This window comes from Brachyistius frenatus, unplaced genomic scaffold, assembly GCF_029030835.1.
Source record: "Brachyistius frenatus isolate BFR_SWC_R1_liver_20210118 unplaced genomic scaffold, ASM2903083v1 Contig_41, whole genome shotgun sequence".
Lineage (NCBI taxonomy): Eukaryota > Metazoa > Chordata > Actinopteri > Embiotocidae > Brachyistius > Brachyistius frenatus.
In genome coordinates this window covers 960,631-980,172 of record NW_027210640.1, presented here as the reverse complement: position 1 = coordinate 980,172, position 19,542 = coordinate 960,631, and the positions used below count along the sequence as shown (strand labels likewise).

General features: G+C 41.6%; 2 protein-coding genes and 2 non-coding genes across 5 annotated transcripts; all 4 read left to right on the top strand.

Annotated features, from left to right (window-relative positions):
• Positions 1-2,159: 2,159 nt before the first annotated feature.
• nppc (natriuretic peptide C) lies at positions 2,160-5,927 on the top strand. Its single transcript, XM_069702204.1, has 3 exons — positions 2,160-2,369; positions 3,486-3,779; positions 5,374-5,927. Exons 1-2 carry the CDS (start codon positions 2,277-2,279, stop codon positions 3,756-3,758), a joined length of 366 nt encoding a protein of 121 aa, XP_069558305.1. The 5' UTR covers positions 2,160-2,276; the 3' UTR covers positions 3,759-3,779; positions 5,374-5,927.
• Positions 5,928-11,691: 5,764 nt separating this feature from the next.
• Positions 11,692-19,310, top strand: ncl (nucleolin). Of its 2 annotated transcripts, none has more exons than XM_069702271.1 (16): positions 11,692-11,834; positions 12,902-12,999; positions 13,125-13,237; positions 13,637-13,744; positions 14,083-14,313; positions 14,563-14,715; positions 14,883-14,963; positions 15,143-15,266; positions 15,688-15,824; positions 15,953-16,079; positions 16,554-16,690; positions 16,835-16,964; positions 17,285-17,427; positions 17,690-17,816; positions 18,067-18,356; positions 18,605-19,310. In XM_069702271.1, the coding sequence occupies exons 1-16, from the start codon at positions 11,817-11,819 to the stop codon at positions 18,670-18,672; spliced, it is 2,085 nt and encodes a 694-aa protein (XP_069558372.1). In that variant the 5' UTR covers positions 11,692-11,816; the 3' UTR covers positions 18,673-19,310. The 2 variants fall into 2 exon arrangements, with proteins under 2 accessions (XP_069558372.1, XP_069558371.1); XM_069702270.1 differs by having other exon boundaries at positions 14,880-14,963.
• Positions 13,856-13,993, top strand: LOC138623107 (small nucleolar RNA SNORA57). Its single transcript, XR_011311065.1, has one exon. It is a non-coding gene; the product is annotated as a small nucleolar RNA SNORA57 (small nucleolar RNA).
• Positions 16,207-16,344, top strand: LOC138623106 (small nucleolar RNA SNORA57). The gene has a single exon (XR_011311064.1). It is a non-coding gene; the product is annotated as a small nucleolar RNA SNORA57 (small nucleolar RNA).
• Positions 19,311-19,542: the final 232 nt, after the last annotated feature.

The window sequence follows — 19,542 nt, the reverse complement described above, 5'->3', positions numbered from 1 at the left end:
GAATAGTTGGGTTTTTCTTAAAAAAGTGAATGTCTTGCAGGCCTCAACTCATACAGTAAGAGGCCATTATCCTCATCACTCACTTTCAACCAAATGAGCATGTTGTGAGGGCTTTCATAAATGTAATGGCCTCAGCAAGTGACGGCAAAACTGCAGTCGATCATCCAAACATCATCTTTGCCACAGAATTCAACACACTTCCAATAAACTTAGATTTACACTCTAGGTCAGGCAGACCTGCTCTGATACACTAAATATGATGTATGACACAGAATTCGGTGTACTCATTGCAAATTCCAAATCTACTCTAAACAGTTTTATTGGGATTTTTATATGCTCGTGATCTGCTGAATAATGACTCCATTTTTACAGGATAGTATTGATCCAGTAATCATGCGACTGTGAGGGGTGTTCACTTTTCGGCACAGCAAATACTGCCACTCTGTGTTCCAAAACAGACGGTGCTGCCTGAGATTGCACTCCATCCAGGAGCATTCCCCACTGCAAAAAATGTCCATTTTAACAACGTCCTTTTACTTCATCTCAAAGGGAAAACACACTTTTCTTGAAGCAAATGAATCATTATATCAGTGGGATGATAGGGTTCCTTGTTTTGACACTTCTCTTGACACCAGTTGTGTGTTGATTGCAACTCTTTTTTAGAACACCACTGTTCTGGGGGGAAGCTTTAAACACTGCATGTAAGAATTATCACAAATAAAGAGATGTCGCAACAACGTTGTAATGCATTATATCTGATAACAGATTAGGCTACATGTAAATACAGCATATTAATGCCACAGATGAGCCTACAAATGTCATCAGGTAACAAAGTATTAGTGTCAGACAGATGGTTGTACCTTCTCGCTTCCACTGTGGTAAAATCTCCCCTTCTTTTTTACTGGACCCTTTGTTTTTGGGGTTTCTTTTCTGAAAATGTCTTTAGAACACTCAAAATGAACAGCTGTAGCAGAACTCTCTGTTGGGCTACCAATAAGTGATCGAGATTCTTCAAAGCACTAGTTGGGAGCAGAGTGAAAAGTCAAAAGTGTTTGTCTCTGGACTTGTCTTATCATTCAAGAGTAATGTTTCAATTTTGTTTTCAAAACAATATTGCATACTTTCTTGATTGACACTCTTGTATTGTTACATATAAAGATTTCATGTTTATGTTTCTGTATGGAGCTGTGACACCATAAGCTAGAGTCTCGATCAGCCTCCTTTATGAGAGCAGTGGGTGGCTGTTTGAACAGAATCCAGTTAAAACACTAATCATGTGAGGCAGCCACAGGACTTGTGTTTTGATGCCACAAGTCTCACTGCAACTAAAAGCAAAGATATCTCCAAGATCTACAAAACCAGACAAAAATCACATCTGACCCAGTGATGTAGGTTTGGGTTTTTGCACACAACGTGTTTTTAAATTAAGACACATTAATGATTCATTATGAATCCCCCTGTTTTATATGAATCACTCCTTATGAACCATGAGATCCATTGTTCTTTGAACGGCTGATGTCATCGCTCTGCGTTAGGTAAACTAACTTTTTGTGGACAGTTAAGGTGGCTGTATTGCAACATAAAATCCATCCCTGTTTCTTTGCATTACGCAGCAGCCCAACTTCACTTGGAGCTAAGTAGATGATGACACTGCAGTGAGGGGATGACATAAAATGATGTCAAATAAAATTCCGCCTGTTTGAGATGCAAATGTTTAGATTAAGACATTAAGTGGATTTTCTCAACAACAACAAAAATCACTGTCATATAAGCTTAGTATATCATATGAATTGTTGAGATGTTTTGCAGGACAGACGGCTGGCACCTCAAAAATCTTTTCTCTGCCAAAGTCTCTCTTCAGCTCTTAACGCAGCCTTTGAAACCACTTTTGGTTTCAGCTGCGCATCTCAGCCAGAGGTCAAAAAGTTAAAAGACTGTGCTTTTTGATAGCTTATAGCCCATATCATTTCCTCTAAAGCACCGCTGACCGGAGCTTGTATCATTTAATTAATCCCTGCCATGACGTGCTTAGAGGCAGGTAGAGAAAACAGGGAATTGGCGTGGAAGGAGGACCATTACGCAGGTTGTCATGACATCACCATGGGCTGGTTATAAAACAGTGAGGACTGATACACGGAGTTAGAGAAGCACTTGAGGAGCTTTGGAGTAAAGGACGGACTCAAGCCTCTTATGTTTAACTGATTGACTGAAGCTACAGTGTTTCTGTCTGAACTACAGCGCAGAGGAATCCTTGTCAGAACACAAGACTTGCCAAAATGAACTTGTCGTACTTGGTAGCGTGTGGACTTATAGTCACTCTGCTTTCAGTGAGGATGGGGGCAAAACCTTTATCTCAAGCGCAGCAGAAGGTAAGAAGAACTCTCTTCTATCCCTCTTACTGAGAACTTAAACAGTTATTTTTGCACTATTGGCTGTTGGAAGCTGAGAGCTGCTTCAGAAGTGAACAGCTGTTCTGTGGTTCAAACGCCCAAGACTGTTGTTTTACGCATCGAATTTCATAATTTCAGTTACGTTGAGCAATTCAGCAAAGACAGTTTTTTTTTTCCACACTCACAGTCTAAAACTTATTTTTATTTAATTCATAAAGAGACAGCATGTGTTATTTAACTAATGTCTAACCCCGATAGTCTCAGCATTTTTCTGCCCAGCATCATTTGTCAGTTTTAGCTTTTTGGCACCAGTGAACTCATTTAAGAGCGCCAAAGAGGACGACTAAGTAAGACGTGAAATATTGTCTATGGATCCTTAAAATTCGGAGCACTTAAAGCACTTTAAGAAACAATTTAAGACTTTTGCTTTTTCAAATTGAACGTCAGCAAACGTAACAGTTTTGTGCGTAAAACCGTGCTTTGGCATTGAATTGCAGCCCGTCAAATCAACAGAATAACATCCAGACTTCAGAAGTAATGATTTCACATAAGTGTTGTAGTTATTTGTTTGGATGGTTAGAATTTAGGAACCCAGGTGGATGCCACAGTCTACGCTCTTTTCAGAGGAGCGGACTGCAGCCACCTGTCTTATATGATTCTTCTCTCAGGGTGAGGTGTCAGAGCTGAGCTCTCACTTATTCAAAAATAAATGTACAGAACCCCCCCACGGGAGGTTAACTACTACTTAATGGGTTTTTACATAGGTTTAAATCAAATGAGAGCAGCATTTTGTGGATCTAAATTGTTGTTTTGTTGGATCAGAAACAATCACTCTTCCTACTCCGATGTTGCCATGCGTGTAACTCCTCAAAAAAAAAATTCCCTCTTGGCCAATGCTTATTGTTTGAAAGTGAGTAATGAACCAAGTTGTGGTTAACTTCAAACATTATTCAAATGATTGCTCTTCTCAAACAGGCACCAAGGATTGATTTGAATTTTATCATACGCTTAGGCTATCTCTTTGCACAATGTATTCGCCTCAGGAAGACATTGTTTATAAAAAAAAAATTAAAAAAAAATGTTTAATTCTTCCAGTCTCTTAGAAGTTTGCTGGGCGAGGAGCTGGCAGAGTTTCTGGAGTCGGAGGAGAGGGAGAGGCAGCTAGAAACTGTGCGCTCGCGGATACGGTTACTGCGAGATTTACGGATGGACACCCGGGCCAGAGGGATGTGGGCTCGTCTCCTTAACGACCAGCCAGCAGCGAGGAGACACAAGTCGGGAAACAAGAAAGGGGGCTCCTCGTCGCGGAGTGGCTGCTTCGGACACAAGATGGACAGGATAGGAACCATCAGCGGCATGGGGTGCTAGGATTGGAGCAGCGCTGCGATGGTGAGTGGACTTTCATATCACAGTCCCAATTCCCACTTAGATGGACTCCCTGGAACCTCACTAGGCTACTGACATATAAACACAATCCAGAGGGGGGAAATAAATGGGCAAGTAGAGGACAAAGACAATGAGACAAAAAACAATCGAGGGATAACGTATGTAAAGATATAAATAAAGTGTGTCATTTATAAAAGGGCTGTGCTAAAAGATGGAAGGACAGTGGGAAGCAGGAAAATATGAGCAAAGAAAGAAGGACAAGAGGGAAGTTTTACTTTTGTTAGTAGATATGGGAGGACTCCATGTCGAGCACAGAATGATGTAAATAATAAAGAAGAACAGAAAAAAAAACAGAGGTAAAAGAGAAAATCCAAAGCTCCTTTGTGTTTTTTGGTGGGTCTTGGCTGCTGGAAGGACTCAGAGTAGGTATGGTCTGAAGGAAGGAAGGAAGGAAGGAAGGAAGGAAGGAAGGAAGGAAGGAAGGAAGGAAGGAAGGGAGGAAGGGTGGGTGGGAGGGAGGGAGGGAGAGGAAATAAAAAGAAAGCAAGAAAGAACTAACAAAAAAAAGATGTTCAAGGTTATTTTGCTGGTTGCCTCAGGACAGTGTATGCTTTGCATTCATAAAATCAGGTATTAGTGGCAGCAATACACAACATAAAAGAGCAATGATAATGCGTGGTTGTATTCTGCCTGGTGAAAAATTCAAGTCGGGGTCAGAGGTCACCTTGGTGTAAGAAATCACATTCAACTAAATGTCATTGACTTTAGCTTTATGACTGACTCCACATTATCAGAAAGCAGATACTTGAGATGACGGAGGGGAAAAACATGACGTCTCAGACTAGTGATCTCATCAAGCCTTGACTTATAATCTAGACGCGTTCTCTATGAGGACAGGAAACCCTTTGAGACAGCAGGAAAGCCCACTTAAACTGATGTAAACTGATGTATGGGAAACAATCTAGTGGGCATTTAAGAAGTCCACTTTTGTAGTCATGTGCATCATCATGAATGATCCCATGTGCTTCATCCAGACAACAGGAACAATGTGTCATGTTTAGGAAAAAAGAAAGAGGACGGGGAGAAGGAAGTGGCGATGCATGCACACATTTATACGCACACTTGAAAACGCAGCACCCTGTGGTGGACGGTATCGTTCTGGGAAACGCATTTTCTCTATTCCAAAACAACGTTGAGGCAACGCTGGTGAATGAAGTAATGAGGAAGCAAAGGTGACACACAATTAGTCCCAAGGCTTGAGGCCTTTTTTGTTGTTGTGGCAAACTGTGAAATCTTAATGGGGGAGTGTGATTTTTGTGACTAGCACGGGCGAGTGTGTTTTTCATCGTCTGACACCCATAAATTTGGAAGTCTGTGTTAGATATGTGTTCTTCAGTGATGAAGTGGTTAGGTGAAGAGTCGGGGTAACAACTTTTGGTGAGATTAAAACAAGTACATTTGGAGATTCTCAGAATGTCGAGAGGCTCATGAATACAAACATTAGATAAAAATCACAGAATAAATATATTTGATTTTAGTAAGCTGTCTCTGAAAGCTCAGTCTAACCTTTCCTCTCCTGTTTCTTCTCTTTCTCCAGATCTCTGGACGATGGGTTTGGACAACACACGTTGTTCTCACCTGAGGGAAAAAAAAGGAAAAAAAAGAAACTCATCACGTGATCGATTTTCGGTACGAAAGTCACCACGACCAGCATAAACAAAGACTGGAATGACAATGCTACAAAATCCTCATATAAATATATCGATATAATAAATATGCAGGTATATATACATATATACATATATGTATAGCATACAAAATGCTCAACAGATACAACCACAGATGCATACTACAACATGGTGGACAATGGTGTAAAAACTACAAACTGCAAAGCTGTATATTGTTGTTGCTACTGCTGCTGCTGCTGCTGCTGTTGTACATTAATGTACTTCATCTTCCCCTGCATAAATGTATTTATGTTTAAAAACTATTTATATGTTTATAAAAAAGAGATATTTATAAATATGAGTTTTATTTATGTAACATTTTGAAAATGGATGCAAACTGCAGGTCAATTCTGTTTTTCTTTTTGTCTCAAATAGTTGTAAATGTTTTCAAAAATGATAAACAAGAACATTCGATGTGCACTTACATGTATCCTCTCTGGGTGTTTGTGTTTTACTGCGGTGAAATCTAGTTACAGAACATTTTTGGTCTGTTTTTTGGGTGAAAAAGTGGTATCTTGGACATATCCTTTTGTCTGGAAGGAATACGAACAGCTCACTGCCCAGCTGTCAGCCTGATCACCATTCATTTTTATGCCATTCACATTTTAAAATGGCTTTATTAGCAGGAAGTTGAACGAACCTACTGAAACAAGATGGGAACATGAAACATTAACATCCCCTACAGGGGGGAATTGCAGATAGTGATAGATTTAATTATTCTGGTAAAGGTTAAGTTGCGACCTGCAGCCGAGAAAGTCAGAGATGTGTGTCACCGGGATGTATGGCCTCATGGTGCAAAGCAAGTCTATAAGCGTCTTTATTCAACATTCAGTACAGGTTTAGGCCACTAAATTGTTTACTGAAGAGAGACAAACATTACGGGGAAAGTGAAAAGGTGATATTGTACCATTACAATATAAATTCACATTGTGACCCGGAGGGATTTAGACTTGGAGCAATTGGGTATAATACCCAAATTACCAATTACGTTTATCACTCATTGTAAAGATGTCAGTGGGGCGAAGCTTCAAAAGCAGACATGTTTATCATGTTCCTGTGACTCTTCACCATCCTCTGAAATAAAAAGAATGAATATGATGTTGGAGGGCAGAAAAAAGTAAGCAGTTGGTTTAAAGTTTTTTTGCCGTAACATTTAGAACTTGGATCCAAGTCAAACCTTTACTTCCACAGCCTCGAGTTATATGATGATAGTAAGGATGATAATACATGTTTTATTTATATGGTACGCATCTAAAAGCTAAGTTTCCTAAGTAAAAGGCCTTAAGGAAAATTGTAAAGTATATCCCAAAAAAGCCCTGAATATGTGAGATATACAGAGAAACAAACAAGCAAGTCAAGGATATAGGATGGAAAGATATAAAAGCAAGTCAATAAAAGTGTGTTTATGAGGAAAACGTGAGAATGAATTAATTAGATGAAGTTCCTGAGACAGGTTGTTTCACAGTCTTATGGTATAATCACATAGAAGGGGGCAAAGTCAGAAAGGCACTGGACGGATATCTATAGGTTTTTTTTTCTATCTGGGAATGGGTTAAAACAGAATTAAGGTAGTAGATTCAACTAAGGTCACGAGATCTTTACTATACTGTAAATATGTCGGACGATAAACCTTTATGACTGTGAAAATCATGTTTTAGAAAATCCTTTCAAATTTCCTAAAGATGTTATTTCCCGTGTGAATCAATGTGCTCAACCATGGAGTCTTAACATTGATGACGTGCACAGTTATACTCCCACACTAGAGGGCAACGTAGAGCTGAGGGAGACAAAGACACCTGTTGCAAAATCACAGCGAGTCCCATTGTTTAACAAAATATGAACAATTTTGTGTAAAATTTCAGTGACTCAACTGGTTCATTTTCAAAACCTTATTTCTTATGTTAAGTAACTCAAAGGAAAACCATAATAATAAAGCAGCTTTTATCCACAAGGTTTTATTCATGAAAATGCAATTAATTATATTTTGCATGTCCTTTTTCTTGTTTGCTGACTAACAGAAAACCCTTTTTACTACATGTGGGAGGCTCAAATTCATTGGCATACAATCTTAAACACACACACATACCCCTACACATTACACATACACACATGATCATTTATTAAATTGTGTTTTGAGAGAGTCTCATCGGAGTTATAAAGTCTGACAATTGCTTAGAAAGATTGCATAACAGAGGACAGGGATTATTTAAAAGGATTGTTTTCTCAGACCGTTCCTTCATAACATTCACATACTCCAAATGAAAAAACAAAAACAAAGTATGAACACCAGAATTCAGCTGAATGCTTCAGATACCACAACAAAAACTATTTGCTGAGGTTTTTATGACAAAATGCAAATCCTGTCTTAAAACAAACTTTTTAAACCTCTTCATTTTTTTTATGAATGTGATTGTCTGTCTATTTTTGCACTTTTTGTAGTTTTTATGGTTGCTGAATCATTGTATAAATGTGACTTATGCAGGTTGGATGTTATATTTGATGTCTAACATGCATATTAAATTCATGCAGAGCATGTGAATATTTACATTTCCTTAGCTCAAGAAGCTACAGCTATTCCCTCGTGAACAAAAAAGGCCCAATATCCAGGCTATATATACTTTATAAGTATATTTATAAGTCTTCATCCACCCATTTTCTCCCATTTATCTGAGGTCAGGTCGCAGAGGCAGCAGGTTGAGGAAGTTAGCCCACACGTCCCTCTCTCCAGAAACCCATAGTAACATTTTCCAGCTCCTGTTCCAAGTGTACCCCGGTGTGTCCTACCAGTTTGACATGCCCAGAAAACTTCCAATGGTCTGCGTCCAGGTGGCATCGTAGATCGACTTGTAAATCAAAAGCTTTTCCTTCCTGCTCAGCTCCCTCCACCAAAATGTACGATGCCTGCCTTGCTGCTGATGCTACAGTGATCCCCATGTCAGTCTCTTGCTCCATCAAACTCTCATCATGAACAAGACCCTGAGATTTGGGGCAAGACCACCGCCCCTACCTGAAGGAAGCAGACCACTGTTTTCCAGTAGAAAACCACAGCCTCAGTGTTGGAGTTGCTCACACTCAACCAGCCACTTAACACTTGGCAGCAAACTACTCCAGCGCATGCTGAAAGTCACCGTCTGAAATTTGCAGATGATGTGGTTCTTTTGGCTTTATCAGAGAAACAATTCTGAGAATCCCAAACCAGACAATCTCTTTCCCCTGGCTGCACCTTTAGATCCTGTTCATGAAAATCACAAGGAGGATTTATGATAAGCGACAACCTTGGCGGAAGCCAAGACCCACTGGAAACCTGTTTGACTTTCTGTTGGACTATGGTTGTAAAGGGACTAATAGCAATGTCCTTGAAACCTCATATTCCTGCAGCCCCCCCCCCCACACACACACAAGATCCCCCAAGGGATCCATTCATAGGCCTTCTCCTTGTCCACAAAACAAAATATTGATAGCCTTCAGCATCTTAGGCCTGATCTCATCCACTCCTGCACCTTTGTACTGAGGAGCTTCTTAACAACCGGAGGCACCTCTGCCAGAGATATGAATGAGTGTCAAACTCAGCTTCTTCCCCAGAGGAATTGCTGGTCGGGTTTAGGATTTCCTCAAATTGCTCCTTTAACCTTCAGACCCAATATTTCCCCTGACAACAGCCTGGAGGTTGTACAATAAGTCTTTGACAGAGAATTGAGAGTCAAGACAATGGGAAACTACTTCTTGTGTCTTTTAATTTGTCCACTCCAGGAATACAGTACAGTGCAGACGAATTGATTATGTGAAGCTGCTGTCCTGATAAAAATGTGTGGCCCTAAAGCAGTCAATAACTCACAGCAGCAGTCACAAGTCTTTAGTATCTAGCTCCATTTGAAATGCTGTATAAAATTGACATATTAGAAAATGTTACGATTTGAAGTGTTACTATATATGAGCCATTTTGGGTGGTTACCCACGAATAATGCATTTCCTTGTCATAAAGAAAATCCCCACACCTAAACTACCAGGATCACTGTGTCTGCGTAGTGATGCACCTCCTTAAATACCTCTTCTAACTCAAAAATAGTATTTCAGTTGTTCTGACATTCAGTTTGAAACTCATCAGCAAGGAAACAATGGTGATCACAAAGCATGAAGGTTATGGCACGAACAACACAACAGATGAGTAACATTTTATTTTTCCTCTTGAACAGTTGAAGTTAGAGGGGGTGAAAAGTGGGCGAGAAAGAGCAACGTTTTATGCTGGTAGACAGCTGGAGGATGGATAGTTTGAAGTTTTCCACTCTACGAGACACCAGAGTTCAAGAGAAACCCCATCAGTATCAATGATAAGTGAACAAAGTCTTCAACTCATGTTCAAGTTTTTATTTTATTCTTTTCATTTTTTTAAATTTTGCAAGGAAAATAGTTCAAATGACTTTTCTGTTTGACGAAGAAAACTACTGAAGGAAGCTAGTAAAACTAAGTAAATACGATATATTACCTCTTGGTAATCAAAGCATGTGTAGCATTATTTCAGCAAGACTCCTCTGTGAGTGAGGGATGTAAAATGCAATGCTGCCTCTGTGTGGTGTTGAGGGTTAATTACTCAAATGTGCTGCTCATGTCCCCTGAGATTCAGCTGACTGACCGTTGGATTAGATGTCCTGTTGGATCGTGTTGATAACAGTGTTCTTATATAATTTCTACTGCATCAATATACAATTGATATTGTAGGTGGGTGGAACACCATAGTTATTTCATACTGTCAGGTATTTTAGGTTAACCTGCAACGATTAGGCATTTTTATGAAGACGTGTAAAATATGAATCTGTACTGTAACTGGAAACTTTACAACAATTTAAGAATAAGTAAAGATAAGTAATAACTAAAATGTATTATATTACTGCTCTATCGTGTTTATTTCTGTGGATCAGTGGTGGAAGAAGTGCACTTTTACAGTAAAACAACCAATACAGCGATGTAAAAATACTTTATTACAAGGAAAAGTCCTGCCTGACTAGAATAAAAGTCCAGAAATATTCGCAGCAAAATGTTTTTGGTCCCTCTTACTGATATATTATTGTATATGACATCATTAAATTGTTGCTACTGGAGAATCCGTGTTACTGTTGTAGCTGGTGCAGGTGGAGCGAGTTTGAACGACTTTATGTCAAGTTTAATAAACGGGGAGAGCAGATAAATCTGAGGGTTGGTCAAATGATTACTGGGGGAGGAAAGAAAAAAAAAAGTTTTGATACACAAATGTTTTGGGATTTTTTTTTTTGCTCTTACTGAGATATTGGATGTTATAATTGTTGAAATGAAACTATATGAGAGGTTTAAAAGAAGAAAAAAAAATCACGATTTGATAGAGCTTTTAACAATGACATCTATGACATCTGAAATGTGACCTTGACCACACACTGCTTTTTGTAAGACATCAAAAGCCCAAAAAGTTGGAAGCCACAAGTTTAATCTCGACCAATGTATTGTAGGCCTATTTAAAAGCGCTTTATATTATCTATTGTGTCAAATAGACACTGTTAAAAGTAGCCTAAATAAATAAATGTAGAGGAACAGAAAGTACAATATTTCCCTCAAAGATGTAGTGGAGTGGAAGTTGGATGAATCAAATTGAAATACTCAAATTTGTATTTCAGTACAGTACAGTAAAGTGAAAGTAGCTACTTTCCAGCATTGCTGTAGACTCAGGCTGTGTTCCGCATGTTACGTTACACGTGGTTGATGTTTTATGGCAACTGGCCCGAACCACGTGGTTCATATAAACAGCTGCATGGGACATAAAGAGCTTTTTGTTGTGTTACCATTACAAAAATATACAGTTGATCAAATTGTCGACAATTTCTATTCCTCTTAACATTTAAAGTCCAAAATATTACCACGTTACAATAATAAGTCTCTTTTTAAATTCAGAATAGCATACAACTGACTTCAGTAAGTAAACCACAAAAGCAATGACAGTAATATTATCACGTCATTATTTATTTCATGAATTTATTTATATCGGTAAAGGGGGGAGGGGGAGGAGGGCAACAATTAATTCTTTGTTATTGTGCAGTAATAAATTCTTTGTAAGGCGAGGCGCGGGCACGACAGAAATATAACAACTTGTGATTGGTGGGCACGGTCATGTGGGCGGGTCCACGCGAGCGCGCAGAGCAGGAGAGTAACGAGCGCGTCTTCGACTTATCTGTCTTTCCTTTCCAATGTCCCACCGAGTAGGCAGAGCCACGTGCATGCATTAGCTAATTCTGTTACTTGTCTCCAAACGTCCAGCAATTTGTGTTTCACCGAAACACACAACGGCACCATGGTGAAGTTAGCAAAGGTAAGGCCCGAACGACGTCGGTTTTAATTGTTTAATCCGTTGTGCGCGCTTGTGATAGAAATGTTTACGCGTGAGGCCTTGACGGAGAAGTTGCTGCGTTTTGAGAGGAAAAGAAGAGGGGGAGATGTATCCTCATGTATGGCGACGACTGCTTTCTTTTATAAAAAAATTTTTTTTTCGAAAAGTCTTCATCGAACAAAGTGCCTGGTGGGAGATGCTCTCGAGATAAATCCGGTTTTTTTTTTATATATATTTTTTTTATTGAGGTCGGCCATGTTTGTGCCTTGGGTTGGTTCCCATGCAGGGCCCGCTAACGCTAACAAGACTACTCAAGATGGCTTTCATGCGCGCTCTCGACTTTCAGCGTGTTAGTTTAAAGATACACGGGAGTGATTTGTACTTTTATTCATACTAGCCACCGAACTCTTTAATATTAAACCTTTGAAAAGATCGTTTGTTTTAAACGTGAAACGTGCGCTCTCCACTACCATCATTTTTTTTTTTTTTTGGTACCTATTAGCATTGTCCCAATTTTGTTCCTGTGACGCTTATTTCCTTTTAATTCTCCGACGTAATACGCATGCGTCGCCGCGTTTGGCTTTTTATTTGCAATTTGATTCGCAGTTTAACCGCTTTTTTTTTTTTTCTTCTTCTTCTTCTTCTTCTTCCCCCACGATAGGAGGGTGAGCACATGTTTGAAAAAGGTGGTGCGCATACGGTAAAATTAGCCACCGCGCTAGCTGGCCGACCTCCTTAGCTCCACGTGGGTTGTGCGCCCGCTCTGAGTGACACACGAGGCGAACTACAGAGGACGCGGAGAGCTGACGCTAAACTGCCCCCCCCATGTTTAACCCACGTATTTGTTTGTTACAGTAATTCAATCATTAGTGGACTTGGGGGGCTCCTCACGTGTTGTTACTTTTATACGTTTACACGGTGCAAACGGGTTTGCGAATATCACCTGGAGCACCGTGATCACCTTAGTAGTTCCTAGTTAGAACCTGTGCTTGGACTAATGCAATCATTTTATTTATTTATTTATTTCATTTCATCCTTTCCCCTTAAAGGCAGCAAATACTCAAGCAGCTCAGAAGAAAAAGGCCCCTCCACCCCCTAAAGAAGTGGAGGAGGAATCCAGTGAAGAGGACAGCAGCGATGAGGAAGAAGAGGTACGTTTACTTTGAAGTGTTTGTGTGCATTTCTAGAAATCACAATTTATAATAAAAAAAAATATATATATATATTTGAAGTAAATTTAAAGTTTTAAAAATGATTTTTGTTTAAATTGCAGACTCCTCCGCCCAAAGTGGTGAAGAAAGCCACACCAGCTAAAGCCGCCCAGGTTGTTAAAAATGGCTCCGCTGCTAAAAAAGCCGAAAGTGAAGATGACGATGATGATTCTGGTAAGCAATGAAATTCAACCTTTTATTCTGGGGAATTTCCATAGTATGTATGTGGGGGTGGGGTGGGAAGAAAAAAAATCTCGGTGGTTCAGTTTCATGATGTCAACCTGCTCTAACTTTATTTGTGTAGTATATTTTTTCTATCGATATTCAGGATAGTGCAACTTGGTATAGACACACTGACGTAAATGTTATTAAATAGACATGCAGTAGTCGAATGATAAATGCACAGGAAGTGTTGGTAGTGTATGATAACTATACTAATGCCATGTTTTTGGACCGTTTCTGCTTGAATGTCTGTTGTTACACCAACGGCAGTATTTGTATTTATCCAATGTAAATGTTCGCAACTTGAACATAATGTGTCAAAAGAGCTCATGATATGTCAATCATCAACAGAGGAGGAGTCTGAGGAGGAGGCCCCCCCACCAAAGAAGACGCCTGCAAAAGCAACCCCAGCTAAGAAAGCTCCCGCAAAGGCAGAGGAGTCCGATGATGACGATGATGGTATGTCCTGAAGTGCATTTGTGCTATGACGGATCACAACAGTTGATGACAGAGTTGGATAAAGTCCCAACATACAGTCGGGCGTTGTTTAAAACGAAAGTGACCGCACGTCCTCCATTTCTTGGCATACATGTGGTTGTTTAGTACCCGTGTGTGTAATGTACGGAGGTACAACAAAGGCAGCGCTATGTCTTCGGTACCGGTGTGTTTTATCGTCTGCCGGTCCTATCCTCAATCGCTGTCACATTCTTGTGTTTTATCACTTTTGGTAGACTTGGAAGAGATCTTGTTTAAAATTACAATTGAAATTTATTTGTCACGCATCGTTTTCCGTTCAGATGAGTCCGAAGAAGAGGCCCCACCACCCAAGAAAGCAGCCAAGCCAGCTGCTAAGCCCCCAGCGAAGGCCAAACCTGCTAAAGAGGAGTCCTCTGAGGAGGAGGAGGACGATTCAGAAGAAGAGGCCCCACCCCCGAAGAAGGCTCCAGCTAAACCAGCTGCCAAATCCGCTGCAAAGGCCAAGCCTGCAAAAGAGGAGTCATCTGATGATGATGACGACGATGAAGATGGTGAGACTTTGTCTCTAATTTCTTCTTATTTTTTTTTTTAGATAATGCAAGTCTTTTGTACTTTGACACCGAGTCACTGGAGTGGCTTGCTTTGAAACGACAGTTACAGCTGTGTGATGATCAACAAGGGACTTAATACTGACAGTGTATGATGTCACCTTTCATATATCTGACGCGGGCGAACTGCAGGCGGTCACACATGTTGATTTGGTCAGTGATTTGCAGCTCAACGATGTTTCTGCTTTCCAGACTCTGAGGAGGAGATGGACACCACTCCAGCCTCAGCAGCCACCAAGGCAAAGAAAGCAGGCATGGTGAAGGCCAAGGAAGAGTCAGAGGATGAGGATGAAGATGACGAAGAGGAGGAGGATGAAGAGGAGGATGACGACGATGACGAAGAAGGTGAGTTTTAAAATGTGATGGAAGTTCATCGAATTAAAACTTGTGCAAAAGTCGAATTCCAAAATTTAACCGCCGCGCACACTTTTACAGAATGCGTGTTGTGCTTCTTCATGGTTAGCTAGCGAACGGACTTAAAATTATGCAATGCTACTTTTTCTGTACGGCAGCTCCCGTGACGCCCGGAAAGAGGAAGGCAGAGAGCAAGAAGGACACCCCTCCTGCCAAGAAATCAAAGTCAGAAGCCGAAGGTAAGAATGAATGCACCGGCCCACTGATCAGACTTTAAACATTATGATGATCAACAAGGGACTTAATACTGATGTGTGATGTCACCTCTGTTAGTCTGAATCTGTCTGGCATCGTTGTTCTAACAAAAACGTTTTACGCAAATCATTAAACTCATTGAAATTGTACTTCCATTTGTCAGGGTTTTCTCTGTTTGTTGGGAACTTGAACTCCAACAAAGACTTTGAAGAAATCAAAGCATCACTGAGGAAATTCTTCACCAAGAACAGCCTGGAGGTCGTTGATGTCCGGTTAGGAGGATCAAAGTAAGCACTCAATTAAAAAAATATATATATATATACACACATTAACCTCCTCTGCTGTGCATACTGATGATTTGTACTTTTTAATTAATGCTCAGGTGTGTGTGGAGTTTTGGGTTGACAGAAATCTTATTGAAAAAGTATTTGGAACGAACCTGACTTGGACTATTCCATTGTCAGTATATGTGGGGGAAACGATCCAGTATTACCTCTGAAGTCATATTTGAACGTTAGATCCAGATGTAGGTCATTGTTAATCCTTCAAAATAAAGTAACTGGTTCTCGCGTCATTGTAAATTAAATACACTCGTTGTTTGACTGTTTGTTGTCTTATTTAAAAAGATGACGTTAGTCTGTAGATGCAGCATGAGACATTGTCATTCAGAGTGAAGCAGGAATGTCTAATGGTTCGTACTTCCAACAGGAAATTTGGCTATGTGGACTTTGCATCTGAGGAGGACTTGCAGAAGGCACTGGAACTCAACGGCAAGAAGGTCATGGGTCAGGAGGTGAAGCTGGACAGGGCCAGAAGCAAAGAGGGTGCACAGGAGGGCAAGAAAGGTAAAAGATGCCTTCAACAAAAAAAACTACACCTGCGCTCTTTTAATTAACTCGATTAAACGTCTCTCAGAAGTTTAAAAGAAGTCGGTTGCAGTACACCCATGCTGACGTTGACATGTGTTCCACAGAGAGGGACGCTCGGACGCTGTTCGTTAAAAACCTTCCGTTCTCTGCGACGGCTGAGGACTTGAAAGAAGTCTTCGAAGATGCGGTCGACGTCAGGTTGCCTCAAGGCCAGAACGGTTCCAACAGAGGGTAAGAGCACGGCAGCATGCGACTGTTTCTTGTTTCAGTCCCACAAATATGGGAAGGATAGGAAACGTGACGTTTCTAACTGATGCCGGCGTAGAAAAGCAAATGTTAAACGAAAGTGACCGCACGTCCTCCATTTCTTGGCATACATGTGGTTGTTTAGTACCCGTGTGTGTAATGTACGGAGGTACAACAAAGGCAGCGCTATGTCTTCGGTACCGGTGTGTTTTATCGTCTGCCGGTCCTATCCTCAATCGCTGTCACATTCTTGTGTTTTACCACTTTTGGTAGACTTGAACGAACATGTATTTTCATATGCGTCCTTTGCCTAGATCAGTCAGAGAGAAATATAAACATTTCAAATGCATTAGAACAGTTGAAGTAACATGATAAAGTAAAATAGTTGAAATATAGAATGAAGCAAAATGCATATTTAAAGGCATTTTCGAGATGAGTAATATTTCCTCCCATTTACAGCATTGCCTACATCGAGTTCAAAACTGAGGCCGAAGCCGAGAAGATGCTGGAGGAGGCCCAGGGAGTTGATGTACAGGGGAGGTCCATCATGGTTGACTTTGTTGGCGAAAAGAGCCAGAAAGGGGCCAAAGTGGCAGGTGAGCTGAAGACATTTCAGAAAGGTGACGCTGTATTTACGCCTCGCGCGCGGCTCCCGACGTAAGAGTTTGTCGCGTGATGCTAATATTCCTAGATTTCCAAAGACGATGCCCTTTTCAATCCTGGTCTCCTTTCTCCCGCAGTGACCGGAGGAGCCAGTAAAACGCTGGTAGTGAATAATCTCTCCTTCAACGCCACAGAGGACGCGCTACAGTCCACTTTTGAGAAGGCTGTTTCTATAAGGATTCCACAGAAAGATGGCAGAGCCAAAGGGTAGGTGTCCGCACGGCGTGAGCGAGGAACTGGCTTGACCGGGCAAAATGACACGTTTTGGCTCCGGCGAGGACTTTGTCCGTGAAACTTAAAAGCACCTTCTCATGAGCTCCGCTTAATCTTCCCCGTGATTCTGCATGGATTCGCACGAGAAGCAGAGCCAGTGAACAGTCAGAACAGGCCCGTCCTACTTCCACGTGGACGTCGCTCGTGTCTGCTGCGCAAACAAGTGCAGTTGGTCCAGTGGAAGGAACCTTCGGGTTTAAGACCACGCGAATGTGTACGTTGACCCGCTCCTGATGTTGTGCTTCTCTCCTTAGTTTTGCGTTTGTAGAGTTCGAGAGCATGGAGGATGCCAAGGAAGCTCTTGAAAGCCTCAACAACACAGAAATCGAAGGCCGGTCAATCCGCCTGGAGTTCAGCCAGAACAGCAGTGGGAGAGATGGAGGCCGCGGGAACTCCGGTAGGTCTGCAGACCGGAATCCCAACGAAGCAGCCGTCGTCCGTGTTGGGATACTAAGTTATCCCGGCCAGATGTGGTGAAAGCGTGACCCCCTGAAACTGCGACGAATCATTAGTCGAGTCCTGATCCGCTCTGTGCCTGGAGCTCCAGCTCGATTTAATTATGTTGGATTTGTCCAGATTATCATTGTGGTGGATTGTTGTTGTTATTTTTTTTAACGGTACCCCCCCCCCCTTTTTTTTTTTTTGTTTCGTTTTATCAGGTCCGACAAAAACCCTCTTTGTCAAGGGACTCTCAGAGGACACGACGGATCACACCCTTAAGGATGCCTTCGAGACTGCCGTAGCAGCCAGGATAGTTACAGACAGAGACACGGGGTCATCAAAAGGGTGAGTCTGGAGACGTGGAAACGTTCCCCCTCTCTGCCCGTCGACTCTTCTCGTGAGCACCGCTCTGTCGATCAGTGACGGTGTTCGGATTCGCATGAGAAGTAGAGGAAACTCGCAGTAAAACAGGCAGCTACCTCAGTGGGAGTTGCCCATGTCTGATGTGAAACAGTCGACACCTTTCAGAAACTGCCAATTTCTGTGATTGATTTTAGTGACGTTTAACCAAGTCGTCCCCCGTCTTTCTCTGCAGCTTTGGCTTCGTGGACTTCGACAACGAGGACGACTGCAAGGCGGCTAAGGAGGCGATGGAGGAAGGCGAGATCGACGGCAGCAGGGTGACCCTGGACTACGCCAAGCCCAAGGGCGACGGCGGCTTCCGCGGAGGCCGAGGCGGCGGCGGCGGCTTCGGAGGCCGCGGGGGCGGCGGCAGAGGAGGTCGGGGCGGTTTCGGCGGCTTCGGCGGCCGCGGCGGCGGCAGAGGAGGAGGAAGGGGGGGACCTCGTGGAGGCGGACGTGGCTTCGGACGTGGCGGTTTTGGAGGTAGGGGATTACACTGGACCCAGTGGGGGGGGGGGGGGGGATGTTGTAGCCAAACCTTAAGAATTGGATAATATACGTTGAATGAATCGGAACATCAGGCGACACCTTGAACAAGTTGGACGAACTAACTTTACTGTTTGGGACTTTGATCAATGTTGACCGTGTCCCCTTTCTCCCCGTCAAGTCATATTTGGTGTCAAGTGTCGATGCTGTCCGACTAAACGTTCCTGTTTTGCCCCCCTTTTTAGGTGGAAGAGGTGGTGGTGGTGGATTTGGAGCCAAGCCCCAGGGGAAGAAAATCAAGTTTGATGACTAAAGCCTTGGTCCGTTTTACTTTTTGAATGAACTCTGGTTTCATCATCTTTCAGAGCTTTTGGACATTCCAGAAAGCGTCATTGGTATATATTTAACTGTAAACGGGCATTTTAGCCCTTTATTTAGACCCCTCAAACCTTCCACACCCCCTCCCCCCTTCTGTACCAGACGGTACTTTTGACCTTTTCAGCTTAAGTGCTACGTGTGAGTAATGAATGTCCCGAATGCAAACCTGCACCTCTCACCCTCGTTAGCTTACATGCTTTTCCGAAGGAGTAAAATGGAATGGGTCTGGCAAACTGAGTTTGCTGTGAAAAATATGCTTGTTTTGCCAGATACATTGTGTAAATGTAAACAGTTTGTATGATTTCATTTTACCTTTTGTAAAAAAAAACAAAAAAAAACAACAACTCTTGTATCCATATGTTTTTTTGTTTTTTGTCATTTAGTTTACTTTAGATGCAAAGTTTTACTGTAATGTGCAAAGCATATTTTGATAGACGAGTCCATTCTCTAAAGTCGGGTGTTAAAAAATAAGGCAAAGATGTTCGTGTCCTGTTTGTTTGGTGGGGTACAGTTGATGTCTGAGTTGCGGATGAAAGACCTCTGATCTATATAACATAAAATATTTGTAGTGCATTGACTAATTTTTTTTTTTTTTTTTTTTTTTTTAATCCAATCCTTCAAGATTTTCACATGATTAAATAAAACCATGTAGGTGGCGATTTTTAAATGTCTGCCCTTATACTCAATCTGAAGCATCAGCAGGGTCCCACAGCCATAAAATATTCCACGTGCGTCTGTCGGGTGATGAACCGACACATCCGAGGTGACGCTTTACTTGAATATATCCCAGTTTGTAATTTAACGA